Source organism: Oreochromis niloticus, linkage group LG11, assembly GCF_001858045.2.
Source record: "Oreochromis niloticus isolate F11D_XX linkage group LG11, O_niloticus_UMD_NMBU, whole genome shotgun sequence".
Lineage (NCBI taxonomy): Eukaryota > Metazoa > Chordata > Actinopteri > Cichliformes > Cichlidae > Oreochromis > Oreochromis niloticus.
The window spans coordinates 35577343-35594050 of record NC_031976.2 but is presented as its reverse complement, the minus strand read 5'-3'; the positions used below and the strand labels follow the sequence as shown (position 1 = coordinate 35594050).

The following is a 16708-nucleotide window of genomic DNA, read 5'->3' as shown; positions in this document are numbered from 1 at the left end:
ATTCTGTTTTTGGTGTTCCACCACAATATGGATTTGGATTTCTGGTCTTCCACCGGCTGCTGCACTTTGCTTTAAATCTGGTTTAACTCGACAGCGCAGAGCTGATGCGGCTGTTTTCCTTTTATTTGGCTGTATGTTACTGTACTGTATCAGAAAGCACCAATAACACATTGATTGTGTTTCATGGTGGTTTAACCCTTTCTTGTCGTTGCAGACAGTGAAACTGCTGCAACGACTGCTGCTTTTGGCACGTACGGCGGTGAGCTTGAACAGAGGTGGGCATTGGAGATTTTCCCTTATATATTCTTCCCCTTTCATGTTATAGTGTAGCTCGCTGTGCATTCAACGTTTAACACATGGCCTTTGTTTTTTAATATATTCAGTGCAACACTTATCCTGTCCTTCAGGTACTGTACTGTCGTAAAATTAGTTTTATTAACTTTATAAGTTATTCTGTTTATTTTGTGTGTTTTCTTGTATTAGCTTATCTGTTTAAATAGTGCCTCCTACAGGTCACAATCTGAATTCACAAAATGATCCCAAAACTGTTTTTGTTTGTTTGGCTGTTGTTGGTTTTGTTGCCCTTTTATGGTCACAAATATATCTAAAGATTGCCTCAAAGCCTTATGACATCCTCCACACTATGTGCTTGAACATATAAAAGTGATGAGCACCTTTTTCGTTGAATTTTGAGTGTTTTAATGAATTTTGTCAAAAGTGACCACCATAGAAAGTGTTTCCAACACTTGTCCAACTGTAACCCTCCTAAACAAGAGCAAGAAGCCATAAAAGCAGTGAGAAAACACTTTTCAGTTTGAGGTCTCATTGCTCTCTTCTGCTCTTCATCTCAGCCATTTCTACTCTTTCACAATATTCTAGCATCCATCGCATCTTAGTCTGTGCTGTTGTGTTGTTGTTATGTGTTGTTATTTTCTGCTGTGTGCAGGAGGTTTTATCTGCATGGTGAGAGGCCACTACAGAGGAACAGCAGCAGAGGACTATAGAAAGGACTTGAAGAGAGAGCTGCAGCTGATGGAGGAAGAGGGGCTGTGGAGTCTGATCGCGGTCAAACACAGAGACAGATATTTGGTGAACCTACATCAGAACGCTTAGACAGATGAGAGAGACACTCGGGAGGAGTCATACATCAGGTCGAGCCTTCATCTCTACAAGAAATCTGTCAATCAATCTGATCAAAACTACACAGCAAAAACTCCAGTGTTAAATTAACACTACAGAGTGTCTATACGTGTCCACACTGTTGAGTGTTAAATGAACACTTTTGACAGTGTTGTATTTTTAAAAGTAACCTTGTCAGTTTTCAAGATTTACAATGACTAACACAGAGCAGTGCTGATTTTCTGAACACTGGAAAATAACTCGAAATGTTAGAAATATTCCAGTGTTAGAAAATCAGCACTGCTCTGTGTTAGTCATTGTAAATCTTGAAAACTGACAAGGTTACTTTTAAAAATGGGTGGGTGAGGGACAGCAGATGATGGAAATGATCTGGCAACAGCACACAGGAAGTGTGTTACGATAAAAATTAAATACCCATGCTGTGGTAACAATGCTCAGATCCCCCCCCCCGACACAACGCAGTGATCTGTATCTCCTCCTGGGAACAAACCACAGATTGTTCACTTGTAAACCAGTACACGATGGAGCAATAAACAATAAGGACTATTAAATAATGTATCAAACTTTTGTTAAGAAAAATGTTTTGAATTGAATATTGGGGATTTAATTACAACCCCAGTTCCACAAAAAGGTGGAAGGCTGTGTAACATGTAAATAGGGACAGAAAACAATGATTAGCTCCTGAACTCATATTTTATACAAAATAGAACATATAAAACATATCAAATGTTTAAACTGAGAACACGCTATTTTAATAAAAATATTTGATTGTTCTGAATTAGATGGCAGCAACAGGGGCGGGACAACAGTGGGCTGGAAAGGATAGTATCACTAAAAAGATGGAGGAACGTTTTGAAAATAATTACCAAAGTGCTTCCTCATCGGGGGCCATATGACTGTAGAGATTTCTCCATTTCCTCTGTGAAATATTTACCTTACAGCATTCAGCACTTTAACACAACTGTTGTTGTAAATAAAACTTAGTTGAATTGAATTCCTGCTTCTTCTGGTTTCTGCTGGTTTACTTGATGCTGCACTTCTGAAGCAGATATGTTTAAGGGCCCTGTTAAAGGTAAAAATAGTGACAGAGTGTTGACTGGAGACAATGTAAGAGAGAGACATTAAAAACTCAGGAGCTGAAATCTACTGAAGAATTGTGAAACAGCAAAGATGGTAGAAGCAAAACTTCCAGTGGAAAAAATAAAAACTCAGCAAACTTTGAGCTTTCAGTTGTTTATGTCCTGACCACTGAAATGATGGTTTGCATAGATAACGCTTTCATGATGGCTGCCAGTGGTGAGGTTTGAATTTAGAAGGACTTGACTTGGACTTCTGACTCAATTCACTTTAATTTATATGCATCACCAACAAACAACAATAACCATTCAAAGCACCCTGTACTGTAACGCTAACTCCAGCACAAGCTCGACAAATATGTACCCTTTAAGTTCACATTTTTGGCTCCAATCCTAATTTTACAGCTTATTAAGAGACTTCCTGTACAGGTACATGGTTCCATGGAGGAATTCCTCCTTTTTCTCATCCTTGCTTTTATGATTATAAACATCCATCATGTATCTGTGCATCTCTTTGGTATCCACAGGGCTCCACAGGCCCTCCTCCACCATCAGCTGCAGTTCACGCTCCATAGATGTTTTGTATTTGTTTCCAGACTCGCACTTTGGGTCCACTCTGGACATGCAGACGTAGCCCCCTGAAGGAGGGAAAACAACAAAACAACTTATGATCTTTTTTTCTTTTTCTGAAAAACAGAAAGTCTGCTCAGGTTTGCTGGACACTGTAGGATGTGCTCCAACATCAGGAGATCATGAGTCCTGTGTTTTTATTCATCTGAGGTCACATTTACTATAATTTCAATACAACAATCAGATTATTTATTATTATTTATAATATCATATCATATCATATTTTTATTATATCCTTAGCAGGTGTGTGGTGGTCTGTCTTCTAAAGATCACATCACAGCTTTGATTATTGTATTATTGAAAGCTAAAGAACAGGCTGAGTTCATCATATCAGATAAATGGTTTTACATTAATTGGAAAAAAGATCACACTCAGATTAACATCAGTTTGTTTGTTTGAAAGTTGGTCGGTTACCTGGTTTAGTAGCTTTGCAGAGCTCCCGGATAGCGCTGACCGGCACGAAACCATCACGTAAAGCACCAACAATGATCACCACATCAAACTCACCTGAAACCAGGAGCAGACCAGGAGGGAGAAGAGTTAGTTAGAGAGGAGTTAGTTAGAGAGGAGTTAGTTAGAGAGGAGTTAGTTAGAGGAGATAGAAAGCAGTTAGAGAGGGGTTAGAGGAGTTAGAAAAGAGTTCATTAAAGAGGAATTAGTTGGAGGAGTTAGTTAGAGAGGAGTTAGTTAGAGAGGAGTTGGTTAGAGGAGTTAGAAAAGAGTTCATTAAAGAGGAATTAGTTGGAGGAGTTAGTTAGAGAGGAGTTAGTTAGAGGAGTTAGAAAAGAGTTCATTAAAGAGGAATTAGTTGGAGGAATTAGTTAGAGAGGAGTTAGTTAGAGAGGAGTTAGAGGAGTTAGAAAAGAGTTCATTAAAGAGGAATTAGTTGGAGGAGTTAGTTAGAGAGGAGTTAGTTAGAGAGGAGTTAGTTAGAGGAGTTAGAAAAGAGTTCATTAAAGAGGAATTAGTTGGAGGAGTTAGTTAGAGGAGTTAGAAAAGAGTTCATTAAAGAGGAATTAGTTGGAGGAGTTAGTTAGAGAGGAGTTAGTTAGAGAGGAGTTAGTTAGAGGAGTTAGAAAAGAGTTCATTAAAGAGGAATTAGTTGGAGGAGTTAGTTAGAGAGGAGTTAGTTAGAGAGGAGTTAGTTAGAGAGGAATTAGTTGGAGAGGAGTTAGTTAGAGAGGAGTTAGTTAGAGAGGAGTTAGTTAGAGAGGAGTTAGTTAGAGAGGAATTAGTTAGAGGAGATAGAAAGCAGTTAGAGAGGGGTTAGAGGAGTTAGCTGTTTTTGTGTGAAAGTTGGAATTGTCACATTATGGGTTTTTCTAAGTTTTGGTTCCTCTCTTTTGTGCACGTCTTTCTTATGTGATGTTCTCACGGTCCTTCCTCTATCGTGTCTTTGCAGTAATGCCCCCTGTGTTTCTTTGTAAGTGTTTTTAGTTTTAATCTTCATCTCATGGCGAGTTTTCTGTTTTACTCTGAGAGGACTTTTCATGTCTTGTTTTTGCTTTTGCTGTGTTTGTCTTCCCTCCTTTTTCTTCTGTTTTTGATCCATGATGTGCTGTAGATTTAAACCATTATTAACATAAATATATTTTGAGCATCTAACTAATCTAAATAAAATAACTTCATGTTGAGCTGTAGCAAAGGAATTATCAAATACTTAATAGTTAAGTAATTAACTATCTTTTAAAATAAAAACAACATTTTTAAGTTATTAATGACCAATTTCATTACTTATGTATTTATTTAGTTTTTATTTTGGCACTTTTAGCCCCCCATATTTCTATAAAAACTCAGACGTTGTTATTCTCAATCATGTTGTTTTACTATCAGCTGGAGGTGCTGTCTTCTTGTCTGTGGTGCTGATGTGTCTGTCGGGTCTGTGCTTAGTTAGCTCAGAGTGTGAGTGTGACGTACCAGTCTGTGCAGGCAGTGGGTCTGCTCCCAGTAAGGCCAGTTTGAGCTCCCGATAAAGGCCACTCTTAGCAGCTTGTTCCAGTATGCCCTTACTGCCATCCACTCCCACAAAGTGTTTGAAGCCAAGGTCAAACATCTAAATCCAGAGAGAAGTCGATCAGTTCTGAGCCTGTACCGTGAACTCTGGATGTTCGTCTGAGGATGAATTTCACAGATTTTGAAAAACCGCTGAAATTTCCCACTTTCCAAAAGAATCACATGTCAGACTGTAAGTTCATGTTTGCTGGGAATTTACTATTTTACACTCTGATTTGGGATTCATTAAAATGTTGTTGTTGTTTTGTGTTTTTTCATAATTAGATCAATCTGAAGATGTCCTCACGTGTGATTCATAAAAATGCTGATCACAGTAAAACTTCCTGAATCCCATTTGTGACATCAGCGTTTTAAACCTCTATAGGGCTCAAATCAGCTATCAGAAGGTGATGGCACCTTCCTTGTAATTTCACATGAAGTGCAATGAGAGTTTTCCAGTTATTGGTTCACCAGTTTTGCAGCCAGTCCAGATCCACAGGCCACATCGAGAACCTGAGCATCTCCACGATTTCCACAGAAGTGATCATTCAGAAAATCTACGGCCAGCTGTGGGTGCTCTGTACTTCATGGTCTCCAAATCCTGTCAACATGAAGCAACGAAAAAAACACTTATAAAAAATTACAACGTTTTCCTTTTGTCTGTTGGGATTTCGGCTGTACAGTGCTGTGAAAATGAAACCTCTGTTTTTACACAGTAAATTGCCACACTGTTTTCCAGCAGGAGCGCTTGCTTTTGTCCTGTGACCTCCTGTGACGTCAGACTGAAATTAAAAACATAATCATCTTCATCAGTTCCCACGTGCTGCTCTCCTCCCTGAGTGTGTCCTCTCTCGCTCTCTTTCCTGTGGGACGGCTGTCGCTCTCCCCTCACTTATCCTATGATGAGTTTACATTTACGCACATGGCACTCAGAGTGTCTTCACGAAATCAGATCTGATGGTGAATAATCTTCGCTGTTCAGCAGGTCAGCTGTGCCACACAGAGTTTAGGTTTCAACGGCTCAATCTTCTGTTATAATGAAACTCTCCTCTGGATCGATCCTCCGTCCTCGGGGCTTTCTAACCCACGAGTGATTTAAACTGCCAGAAATAAGCTGCGCTTACACTTTATTATTTCGTTCAGGAGTTTCTGCCTCATGAAACGACCCGACTGCATCTTTCTATACAAACTGGCGCACTGCAGGTAGTTTCTGAGCCCCCCCGCCAACATGGAGGCATTTTTATAAATGACTCATTACGCTGATTTGCTCCACTGCTTTCAGTCATAAAGCTGAGTCTCTTTGGTGAACAGAGCGCACTGCGACCTAATCTGGCCTTGATAGATGACGATGACAGCTCTGAGCGCTCATTTTGTCTTTAAACCTTTCTTAGATTAAATAATCTGCTCTTACAACTCAGTGTCAAACGAATAAAATGTGAATATTTCATATCGTTTATCACAGAAAAAGAAGAGCAGCTCACTCCATCAGCTCCACACCTGTGAGTTTAGGGTTAGCAGGAAAAAATCTCAGGTCCAATCTGAAAGTTCTCATTTTTTTGTTTTTTACTTGAGGTCAGGGCGGAAACACTCTGATTATTTGAGAAGAAAGAAAGAAAGAAGAATAGAATAGAATAGAATAGAATAGAATAGAATAGAATTCAACTTTATTGTCATTGCACATGTCACAGGTACAGGGCAACGAAATGCAGTTTGCATCCATCCAGAAGTGCTTTAGCCGTGATATAGATATATTACAATATATATTAGCAATAAGAAACGGTGAGAACTGGTCTTCAGTGCCAGACTGAGTCCACAGACCAGTTAAAGCGTGTGTTTGATATTTATTTATTGGTTCACACAGAGTCAGCCGGAGGGCTCTCCTCACCTGTTCATTGTAATTTATGAAATGGTTACAAGTTCTAACCCTTTTTAAAACATGGACAATATTACAGACATGAATTTACTTTACTTACTTTAGTGAAGAGCAGTTTTACACAGGCTACTCGTACTTTCTTGAAGTATTTGTGCTACTTTTGACTTTTACTCTATTTTGAATCCAAATATTGTACTTTGTGCTCCACAGTAAATCATTTAAAGCTTTATTTTCATCTTATTTTGCTGATCTTCAAGTCACAACACATCACAATCACCTGCCAGTTTGTTAGGTACAACTCATGTAAATAACCTGTGACTCACACGATACAACCGACTCAAGGCAAGTTCAAACCCAGCAAATCAGTTTTTAGGTTCATGGTTGTTTTGTTGGCAGGTATTTCAAAAACTGTTGATCTGCTTTAATTTTCCCACAGTCAGGCCTGTCAAAACCTTGTATTTGGTTCTGGATTTAACAGGGAGACAACGAAGGGAAGCCAATATAGGAAAAATATGCTCTCTCTTCCTACTTACATCTGCTCTGCTCTGGTAAAGCTATGCTGTCTGATAAGGTAAGAACAGACCCGGACATGGTAATGCACGTGAGTCTAACAGTTTATTTCCAGCAAAACATTCAGAATGTTTTCGTGCTACAGCACGTTTGACATTGTACAAGTACAGGAACAGGTGAGTTTAATCCACAGATCATGTAATGATAGTGAAGAAAGCTAGAAGAACATCAGTCAATAAAAATCATTAATCTGAGAATAAATCAAATCTAAACCTTTTCAGGCTACATTCAGCTCAAGTGTGGACAAAGAACAAGGGGACAAGCGCCATTTTAATATTAAGGGATACATTTCATCAGCCTATGAGCCTATGAATCAGCCAATAAAAATTAGGAAACAGTCAGTCACTTTCTGGAGTGTAGACCATGTCACAGTCGTCCTTTACAGAGTATCCGGGAGGCGCTGTCGGCCCCATTCTGTGGAAAATGTTCCCATCGGGCTGCGTCTTCCACGTCAGCTTCACCTCCTCCGTGATCCCTTCCTCCCCCAGCTTCACCTTCAGCTGAAACACAGTTTTCATATATTAACAGAAGCTCCTTAATGATTGGTCGCTGTGAATGAAGGTTTTATCACTATAAATTGCAACTGATTCATGATGACAGATAAAACTGAAGTCTGACTGCAGTTCTTTGATGTCCACCACATGCTCCTTGATAATTTACAAAAATAAAGTTAAAAAGTAAAATTTTGTTTATATAGCTCCTTCCATGATAAATATCACAACCAGCAACAATAAAGGTCCCAAAACAGAACCTTGTGGTGCACCGCAGGAAGGAGAAGGACCTGCACACAGAGCCAAACATCATTCAGGCAGAGAACCGCTCCAAAACAGACCCTGGTACACCCGACTGTTATCTCAGCCTTTCAAGGATAACGTGATGGTCAGCAGTATCAAAGGTCCAAAACAGAACATCCTCCTGCATCGCTGTGTAGCAAAATACTGAATATGATCAAGAATCCTGTATTTGTCCCCTACAGCTCTGAACTGGTTACTACAAACTTTTCTAAAATTGGAGCAATATGAAACTCTGTAATGTTGAGATTGATCTGTAACTGCAAAGAAGAGAAGGGCCAAGGTCTTTACCAGGGACCAGTGAAAACATTCATAGCGACCACGCGGAGAATAAATGGAAAAAGTAATACGTTTAGACTCGGAGATATCAAAACTATGGAAGCCCGTTTCCGCCACTAAAAAAAAAGTATCCATAACTCGAAATTCCGAGTTATTTTCTCGTACTTTCGACTTATTAACTCAAAATTTCGAGAAAAGTAATTCAAATTTTTTAGTTTATAACTTAAAATTTTGAGTTAGTGCTGCCAATCAGTAATCTACGTGAATGACATCATTTCCTTCTTACCCGGAAGCCCTCAGCTACAAATGCTACAGCTAAGCTACACTGTTAAAAAAAAAAATCCTAGAAAAACAGTAATATTCCAGCAGCTGGGGCGCCAAAATAATACCATAAAATAACAGAAAATAACTTTCTCATAAAAATACGGTTATTTTCAGTAATGACAATACAGTTTGTTGCCCTAATTTTACATGGGATTTTGCCTTTTTCAAGTGCTTTTAAACATTAAATTAGGAACATTTTAATGTGATTAAACAATGAAATTACCTATAAACAAGGTCAATGAATGTGTGTGGCAATATGAATAATAATACTTAAATCAGGCATGTCCAAAGTCCGGCCCGCAGGCCAATTGCGGCCCGCGGTCCAGTTTTAATTGGCCCGCAAGTAATTTTATAAATTGAATAGAATATGGCCCGCACTCCAACTTTTGCTTGAGTGTATTGCACTTCTTAGTTTTAACACCAGGGGGAGCTGCTGTTGATCAAGGCAGTTGTTCCACCAAAAAGGACAATCACAGAAGAAATTTACTCTCAAGTTACTAAACATGGCAGAACCAAAGAAGCGAAAGATAAAAAGTGAATGCAGAAAATTTCAGACAAGGTGGGAGAGTGAATATTTCTTCAAAGAATTCATGGGGAAGTGTATCTGTTTGATCTGCGCTGAAACTGTGGCAGTTATGAAAGAGTATAATTTACGACGTCATTATGAAACCAAACATCAGGCCTATGCATCCTACACTGGTGCTGAGCGAGAGCAGAAATTAAAGCAAATGCTAGCTCTCCTGCGGGGTCAGCAGCAGTATTTTTTTTTCGTGCTCAAATTGTCCAGGAAAGGGCTCCAATAGCAGCTATGAGGTCGCCCAACTCATCGCAAGACACGGCAAGCCTTTTTCAGATGGAGACCTCATAAAACACTGCCTCGTTAAAGTCACCGAAATAATGCGCCCGGAAAAAGTGCAGGACTTCAACAACGTCAGACTCGTCAGCCAACATTAAACTGCAACTGTCTGATAAAGCTGTGCTTTTGATTTTTACTCCATCGCATGCGATCCGAGCACCGATGCCACAGACGCCGCACAGCTGCTAATTTCTTTGCGGGGAGTGGACGAGAGCACGAGCACTTTAGGTGAGTAAAAATATCTTCCACAGTACCCGTGTGTTAATGTGCAGGTACACATGCTTCAAATATCAATAATGCGCATCAATTCTGTCACTACCCTGCTTTTGCGCACCGCTTTCTTATATGCGTTTTTCTTGTTAACACACAGAGTACACACCGCTGTGCACAGCGCACGCACACGCAAGTCAGCTGATCTCATCTGATGCAGATTTGCTCCTTGGTCAAGTGACATTTGTCCGGATTTTTGCCACGATCAGCACCGCAGCTGGATGGCCCGATTTACATACCCAGCGCAGCTGATACTCACCAGAATAATTGACTAAAATTATTTGCACTCCTGTTATTAAGTCCAGTTCAGTCTGTTAATGTTGATAACCGTTTCAAACGAACGTTAATAGGTGTGTTGCTAAGCCTAATAACTTAAATAACAAACTTGAAATGTACCCGTCCCATTTTCCCCTTTATTGTTTTTTCTCTGTGCTGTAAATATTCCCTCTAAGAAGAAATCTGAGGCTGCTGTTCTGAGAATGAGCTACCAAAGCTTTTTCTGAATAAATCAATAAAGATCCATTTATGGAAAACTGTGATGAAGGCAGTTTTGTCTTTAATTATATTCAACAATATAACACATTTGACCAGTTTTAAATGATTTTTAATACAGTAAAGTTAAGGTTATATACCTAATTTCTAGTAAGTGGCCCAGCCCCTCCTATATTTTTATGTATGTGGCCCTCAGCGAAAAAAGTTTGGACACCCCTGACTTAAATGTACAGAAATATACAGTTAACAGTTGGTTTAAATAATAATGGATTGCATGTCCTGGGACAGACTGACAGAGGCGAGGCTGCCATATCGCACCATCAGCCCCTCTGGCCATCACCAGTAGGTGAAGTGTCTTGACCAAGGACACAACGACCGAGAGTGTCCGAGACGGGGCTCGAACCGGCAACCTTCTGATTACAAGGTGAACTGCTAACTCTTGAGCCACGATCGCCCTAAATAGCAATAATTATTATTATTATTTGATGTAAAAAAAAGTTTATAAGATTCATTTCATATATTTTTCCATAGCATTACATTTGAATTTAACAGTTCAATCTTTCAAATAACGGACACATGTTTGTGAAATCATACATCTGTGAATGTATTGTAACAATCTAAATATGCATATGTTCAGACAAATACATTTAAAAAACAAGAAAATTATGTTTTTTTACATTACAGTTATTTTATGTTAATTTACATTTGAAATGTGAACTCACAGTCTATTTATGTAAATTTAATGATATTCTAGAAGAACAGAACAAAACTGTAAAATACACAGTAAAATACTTCTATATTAGGATATTTTTTTTTGCAGTGTACGAGTATTACAGCCCGTCATTAATGCACAATTAGCTGAGTCACGTGGCGTTACTATCAGCAAACGTACTCTCGAAAGCACCAATTTGTTGCGATCCGGTTTTGAGTGCATAGATTACTGATTGGCAGCACTAACTCGAAATTTCGAGTTATTAACTCAAAATTTTGAGAAAAGTAAGTCAAAATTTCAAGTTACTGTTCTCAGAATTTTGAGTTACAGTTTTTTCTGAATGCTTAAACCCTAACTGTGATTCTTATAGCACAATTTCTAAAACTATTACTACTTATAGCAAAACCCTAACTGAGTTTGCCAAACTAAAAGCACAAACACTGCTTTGCACTCAGTTTGCCATTTTGTAACACACACTTTGCAAACCTGTAGCTACAATCCACTGCACAGCACTCTTTTTGCAGAACTGTAAACACAACTCACGGCTTTACACTCAATTTGCAAAGGATCAACACACTCCTAGCAAAACTATACACATTTACAGCCATTATTTACACTATTTTATCAACTGTCTGGCACACTGTCACATGTGAAAACTTCTTTAGATAAGTAGTTCACTTTGCAATCAGCCCAATCACTATAATACAGGTAAGCTGTGTGTGTGGAGTACAGTGGAGGGAGCAGGAAGAGTGAGAAGTAGAGGAGGCCGAGGAAGAGGACGTGGAGGTGAAGAAGTAGGACGAAGAGGACGACAAGGACAAGGAGGAGCAAGAGGAGGACGAGGAGGGGGGGGGAGGAAGACGAGGAGGGGGGAGAGGAAGGGTAAGAAGAGTAAGAAATAGAATTGCTGATGACATCAGAGCTACAATAGTGGACCATGTAATCAACCATGGAGTGACCCTGAGGGAAGCTGGCCAACGGGTTCAGCCTAACTCGAGCCGCTACACTGTAGCAAGCATCATAAGGACATTTTGAAATGAGAGTCGGTTAGTACAGTCACTTTGCACTAAGATCTGTAGCACTGCCATGCTAATGAGAAACACAACAATACCATAGATGTAAAAATACTGAAAATGTTACTTTACAGAATTGCTAGACGACCAGATGCTGGGAGCAGAGGAAGCATGTTCACTGCAGACCAAGAAACCCATATAGTCAATATGGCGATTGCAAATAATCCTATACTTGGAAATAAACACTTGTGTTTGTTTTGATGTGTGTGAATAAACAGCAGTACTTGAAGTTTGGATCCCTCTATGCTTACGGATCTATGACAAAAGTATGAGCTCAAACTGACATAGCCTACCATGTGCACAGAGAAAGCAAAAGCCAGATGTGCTTTTTATTCATACCATCAGTGTGTAGTTGGTGCATTGTGTGCTTATTAATATGATGGCTTGTGTTAACTGTTGGATACGAAAATACCATTTTTACAAAGGTGTGGAGAGTTAAGCAAAGGTTATTCGCTTTTACAAGAAAACTACAATGTTTTGCTGATTGGGTGAAGAGTTTTCTTATTTGTGTGTAGAGCTTTGCAAAAATAGCCAAAAGTTACAAAAAATGTGCTCAAGCCATCAGAAAAAACTGTAATAAGTCAAAATTTCGAGAACAGTAAATCAAAATTTGGAGTTATGGATACTTTTTTTTTAGTTGTGAAAATGGGCTACAAAACCATATAGCTAAAAGAAAAATTCCTTATTTCCCGCTCTCAGCAGTGTCGTGATTAAAATATTTTTCCAACAGAAAAAACTCCCCATTTTCAGATCTGTTAAAGACACAATTCTCTGGGAGGTTTGGGTCAGGCTGTATTGTGAGATACTTTTAGGTTTGCCCTAAACTAAAGCAGGCAGCATGGTGTTGCAGTGCTTGCAGTGTTACCTCACAGTATAAGATCGTGGGTTTGAATCCACGGGCTGTTCTTAGTGTGCTCTGTGGAATTCCAGTCATTTGATATTTTATTTTAAAATTTGATTCTGTAGCTGCAGGAATGCGACTTCCTGTACCTGCATTTTATTATTACAGTTATTATAACTGTGTGCTCACTGAGTCACGGTGTGTCCTCTGACCTGCTGCAGGATGGATTCTTGCACTGTCGGATCGTTCAGGTCTGCAGATCCCCCCCTCAGCTGAACCTTCACGTTGTACTTCACGTTGTACTTCATGTTGTACGTCATGTTGCTCTCTGCAGGTTTGACATCTGCAGTGAAATAAGAAGTCATCAGACCAGGAAGATCCTACTCTGCAGAAACAGTGATGAAGGACCCACCTTGGTAACAGAGGAAGTCATGATTCTTATCACAGTCTTCACCGGACCAGGAAGCTGATGACGTCTCCATTAGGGCACAGTCCTTACCATCTTTAGGCTCCCCAGATTTCCAGTTTGTGTACGTGGCATTGCTTCCATCTGACCACTCCCACGATGTTTTGTACAAACCAATCCAAGCAGTTTGGGTGTTTAGAATGTTTAACAGCATCAGACCGGTGATCTTGGTGTTGTCCTGCACTGTGTTGATGCTGATCAGGTCTGTGTATTTCTCCCTGCAGTAAGACTGAGCAGCAGACCAATTCATTGATTTCTGAACCAGGATCTGATCGTTCGTTGCGCCTGAACAAGGAAAAACAAAATCACTCACACCAGTGACAAAGTTTTGAAAGACTGTCCTGATGCTTATGTTCGTTTCTGTTTGCAGTACTTCTACTTGTGATGTTTTTAAGTGCAGCATCTTGCATGAGTATAGACTTTGTTTGATGCTGATGTTAGTTAATTTAAAAATAACTCACCACTGTAACAGATGAAGTGATTCTGATCTGAACAATCTCTGGTAGACCAGAACCCAGACTGGGATATTACCACACACTGTCCCGTCCCTGGCTCATTCGTGGCCCACTTCTGGAACCAGGATGACTGAACCAGGCCTGTTTGAGACCATTTCCACATGTTCCTGAAGAGTCCGATCCAAACACTTCCACCCGATGCTGCCTGCTGCGCTTCCGAGTTATTGGCCGCTCCCTGGATGTTGGCGAGGTCGGTGTACGTGTGTCTGCAGTATTGGAAAGCTTCATACCAGGACAGTGACTGACCGACGTAGTGGAACTGCTCAGACTGAAGAGCATAGACCACCACACAACCTGAGCGATGACACGGGAAACAGTCAAATGATTCTCTGTAGATAAAAAAAATCAAAAAGGTGCTCGAACTTTTTAAAATGTTTGTTTGTCTGTCATTATAAAGTCACATGAAATGGAAAGTTGCAAACAGGACTCTCAGTCTCGCCTTGAGGTGACTGTTGTTGTGATTCGGTGCCAACTACATGAAATATAATTTCATCTGTGCGTCCTTTCATCATATGTACCACCTGATGCACAATGTCAGCACAGTGACTAAGATCTAATGATTAGACGACACAGAATCTGGACATCAAGCACTCATTGATTCTCCCTCTCTGTATAACAAAGTATTCTATAGTCAAACCTGAGTCATGCAAGAGGACTATGATCCCATCACAGCAGCAAATCTCTAACAGAGTGGCTGAAAAAAATGAATCAGCGTGCTGCAGTGGTTCAGTCTGACCTCACCCACTGAGGTGTGGGGGGAGCTTCAGACAGCTCAGCATAAACAAATGGCTTCAAGCCTCAAAGATTTAAAACTGATAGAAAAAACATTTGGTCTAAAAAACAATGATAATAATGTATTTGTCATAATTATGTCTTGATGCATGATCAATCATCCAGGTAAGGAAATCCCAAGAAGTTGATTCAGTTCATCTGGATGTTTTCAGCGGGAGAAACGTTTCATCATCATCAGGTGACTTCCTCAGTCTGACTGCAGGTTTCCAACCTTATAAACAGCACATTTGCATAATGACTGAAGCTAGCACCACTGAATGAACAATGGGCTGTGAGGTCAGTTCCTTGATCATTAATATGCAAATTGACATGACCACTGATCAATGATTTGATGGTCTTTGATCAATAACCATGAGTCCCATTCACAGAGAGTTGGGGAATGGCTGCAATCACAGCATTGTAAGATGGTGACAGATGTACCCTTAGGCCCCCTCCTTGATTTATAGATGGTCTTTCCCTTTTCATGTAAACGGCCTCCTTGACTGAAGAAGTCACTTGGATGAGTGACAAAACATTTTTCCCACTGAAGACGCTACGTCCACATGAATTTCATAATTATGTTCCTGTGAATTTAAACCAGGCAGAAAAAGCTATGGGTGTGGTCCGCTTTATTTTTAAATCATTTCTGAGCAGCATGTGCTTTTAAAGCCTTTGAAAGAGCAGGTTGCAACTTTACTGTTGGACCACCAACCCCACCTCCATCACCAAAAAGGCCCAGCAGCGCCTCCACTTCCTGAGACGCCTGAAGCAGGCCAACCTCCCACCCCCACCGTGTTCTACAAAGGCACCATAGAGAGTGTTCTGACCAGCTGCATCCCCGTGTGGTTTGGAAACTGCAAAGTCTGCGACCTCAGCCAGCTACATCGGACCGTCAAAGCAGCTGCCAAGATCATCGGAACATCTCTCCCTGTACTACAGGACATCTTCCACAAGCGCTGCATCAGTAAGGCCTCCTGCATCGTGCTTGACCCCTCACATACACTTACACTCTTTTCCCTCCTTCCATCTGGCAGACGCTATCACAGCATCGGGGTCTGATTCTCCAGACTGCGAGATAGCTTTTTCCCACAAGCCATCAGACTCCTGAACTCACTACCAGCTCCCCGACTGCCCCCCACCACACACACCCACACAAACCACTAACTGACTCTATTGGACTCCACAGACCACTGCCTTTGTAAATACAGATGTGGACAATCCTACTGTCAGGAATCCTGCTCATGTTGATCACTTTATATCAGTCACACTGTAAACTGTAAAGCTGCTACGTTGGTCATTTAAACCACTTCAAAGTCACTTTAAATTTCAATTGTAAATTTTAGACTGTTTTTAACCATTTTTACCTCAAAGTGTATATTTACTCCCCTTACCTCAGTCTTAAACTGTATATATATTTATTCTTACTCTTCCTATATTTATTGTTGTTCTTTTGCACTGAATGAAACTCGTCGTCTCTCTATATACTGAACTGTATATAGCAGAGATGACAATAAAGTTTACTTTGACTTTGTTCCAGTGTTCAGTTTGTAGGTGAACAGGAGTCATGGTACAACATCGTGTCTCAAACAGTTCTTTGGTATAATTATTTCACAGACCTGAGAGCAGCAGGAGGATCACTCCACGTCCGATCATGACTGAGAGCTGAAAACTGTGAAGATGTCGTCATTAATATCATCTGCAGCCAATCAGAGCAGAGCTGACTCAGGCTCCACAATATAATTACACAGAGCTTTGCTGAAACAAGCCTGGAGTTTGAATCTTTACTTAAAATATATTAGTTTTCATTCAAACGGAATTCATTTCAGCCAGCAGACTCACCTGAGATGCAAAGTGATGTAACTGCAGGTTCTCAGTAAACTGAACAGAAGTCAGTATCGTAAACAGAAGGATGGATATCAGCTTTTCTTTTAATAATAATAATAATTATTGTTTATTATTATTATTATTATTATTAATCCCTTAATAATTATTAGTTTATTAACTTCTGGACCCTCCCATTAACTTTAGTTATCATTA

At 39.9% G+C, this 16708-nt stretch overlaps 2 protein-coding genes across 2 annotated transcripts; both read right to left on the bottom strand.

The window, feature by feature from the left end:
- Positions 1-2407: 2407 nt before the first annotated feature.
- On the bottom strand, positions 2408-5024 carry LOC100712215 (methyltransferase-like protein 27). The gene is made up of 3 exons (XM_019355545.2): positions 4764-5024; positions 3261-3353; positions 2408-2854 (listed from the first exon to the last, which is right to left on the bottom strand). The coding sequence occupies exons 1-3, from the start codon at positions 4897-4899 to the stop codon at positions 2616-2618; spliced, it is 468 nt and encodes a 155-aa protein (XP_019211090.1). The 5' UTR covers positions 4900-5024; the 3' UTR covers positions 2408-2615.
- A 7760-nt stretch (positions 5025-12784) lies between these two features.
- On the bottom strand, positions 12785-16324 carry LOC112848109 (macrophage mannose receptor 1-like). The gene is made up of 4 exons (XM_025911139.1): positions 16288-16324; positions 13847-14194; positions 13332-13670; positions 12785-13262 (listed from the first exon to the last, which is right to left on the bottom strand). Exons 1-4 carry the CDS (start codon positions 16322-16324, stop codon positions 13105-13107), a joined length of 882 nt encoding a protein of 293 aa, XP_025766924.1. The 3' UTR covers positions 12785-13104.
- Positions 16325-16708: the final 384 nt, after the last annotated feature.

Bases quoted from the DNA above. Each gene is read 5' to 3' on its own strand.
- LOC112848109 (XM_025911139.1), bottom strand. From the start codon at position 16,324: ATGATCGGACGTGGAGTGATCCTCCTGCTGCTCTCAG. The intron at 13,671-13,846 runs GTGAGTTATTTT...TTCCTTGTTCAG, and splicing joins TCACTTCATCTGTTACAGTG to GCGCAACGAACGATCAGATC. The intron at 13,263-13,331 runs GTGGGTCCTTCA...ATTTCACTGCAG, and splicing joins TGACTTCCTCTGTTACCAAG to ATGTCAAACCTGCAGAGAGC.
- LOC100712215 (XM_019355545.2), bottom strand. From the start codon at position 4,899: ATGTTTGACCTTGGCTTCAAACACTTTGTGGGAGTGGATGGCAGTAAG. The intron at 3,354-4,763 runs GTACGTCACACT...TCCTGGTTTCAG, and splicing joins CCCACTGCCTGCACAGACTG to GTGAGTTTGATGTGGTGATC. The intron at 2,855-3,260 runs GTAACCGACCAA...TCCCTCCTTCAG, and splicing joins CTGCAAAGCTACTAAACCAG to GGGGCTACGTCTGCATGTCC.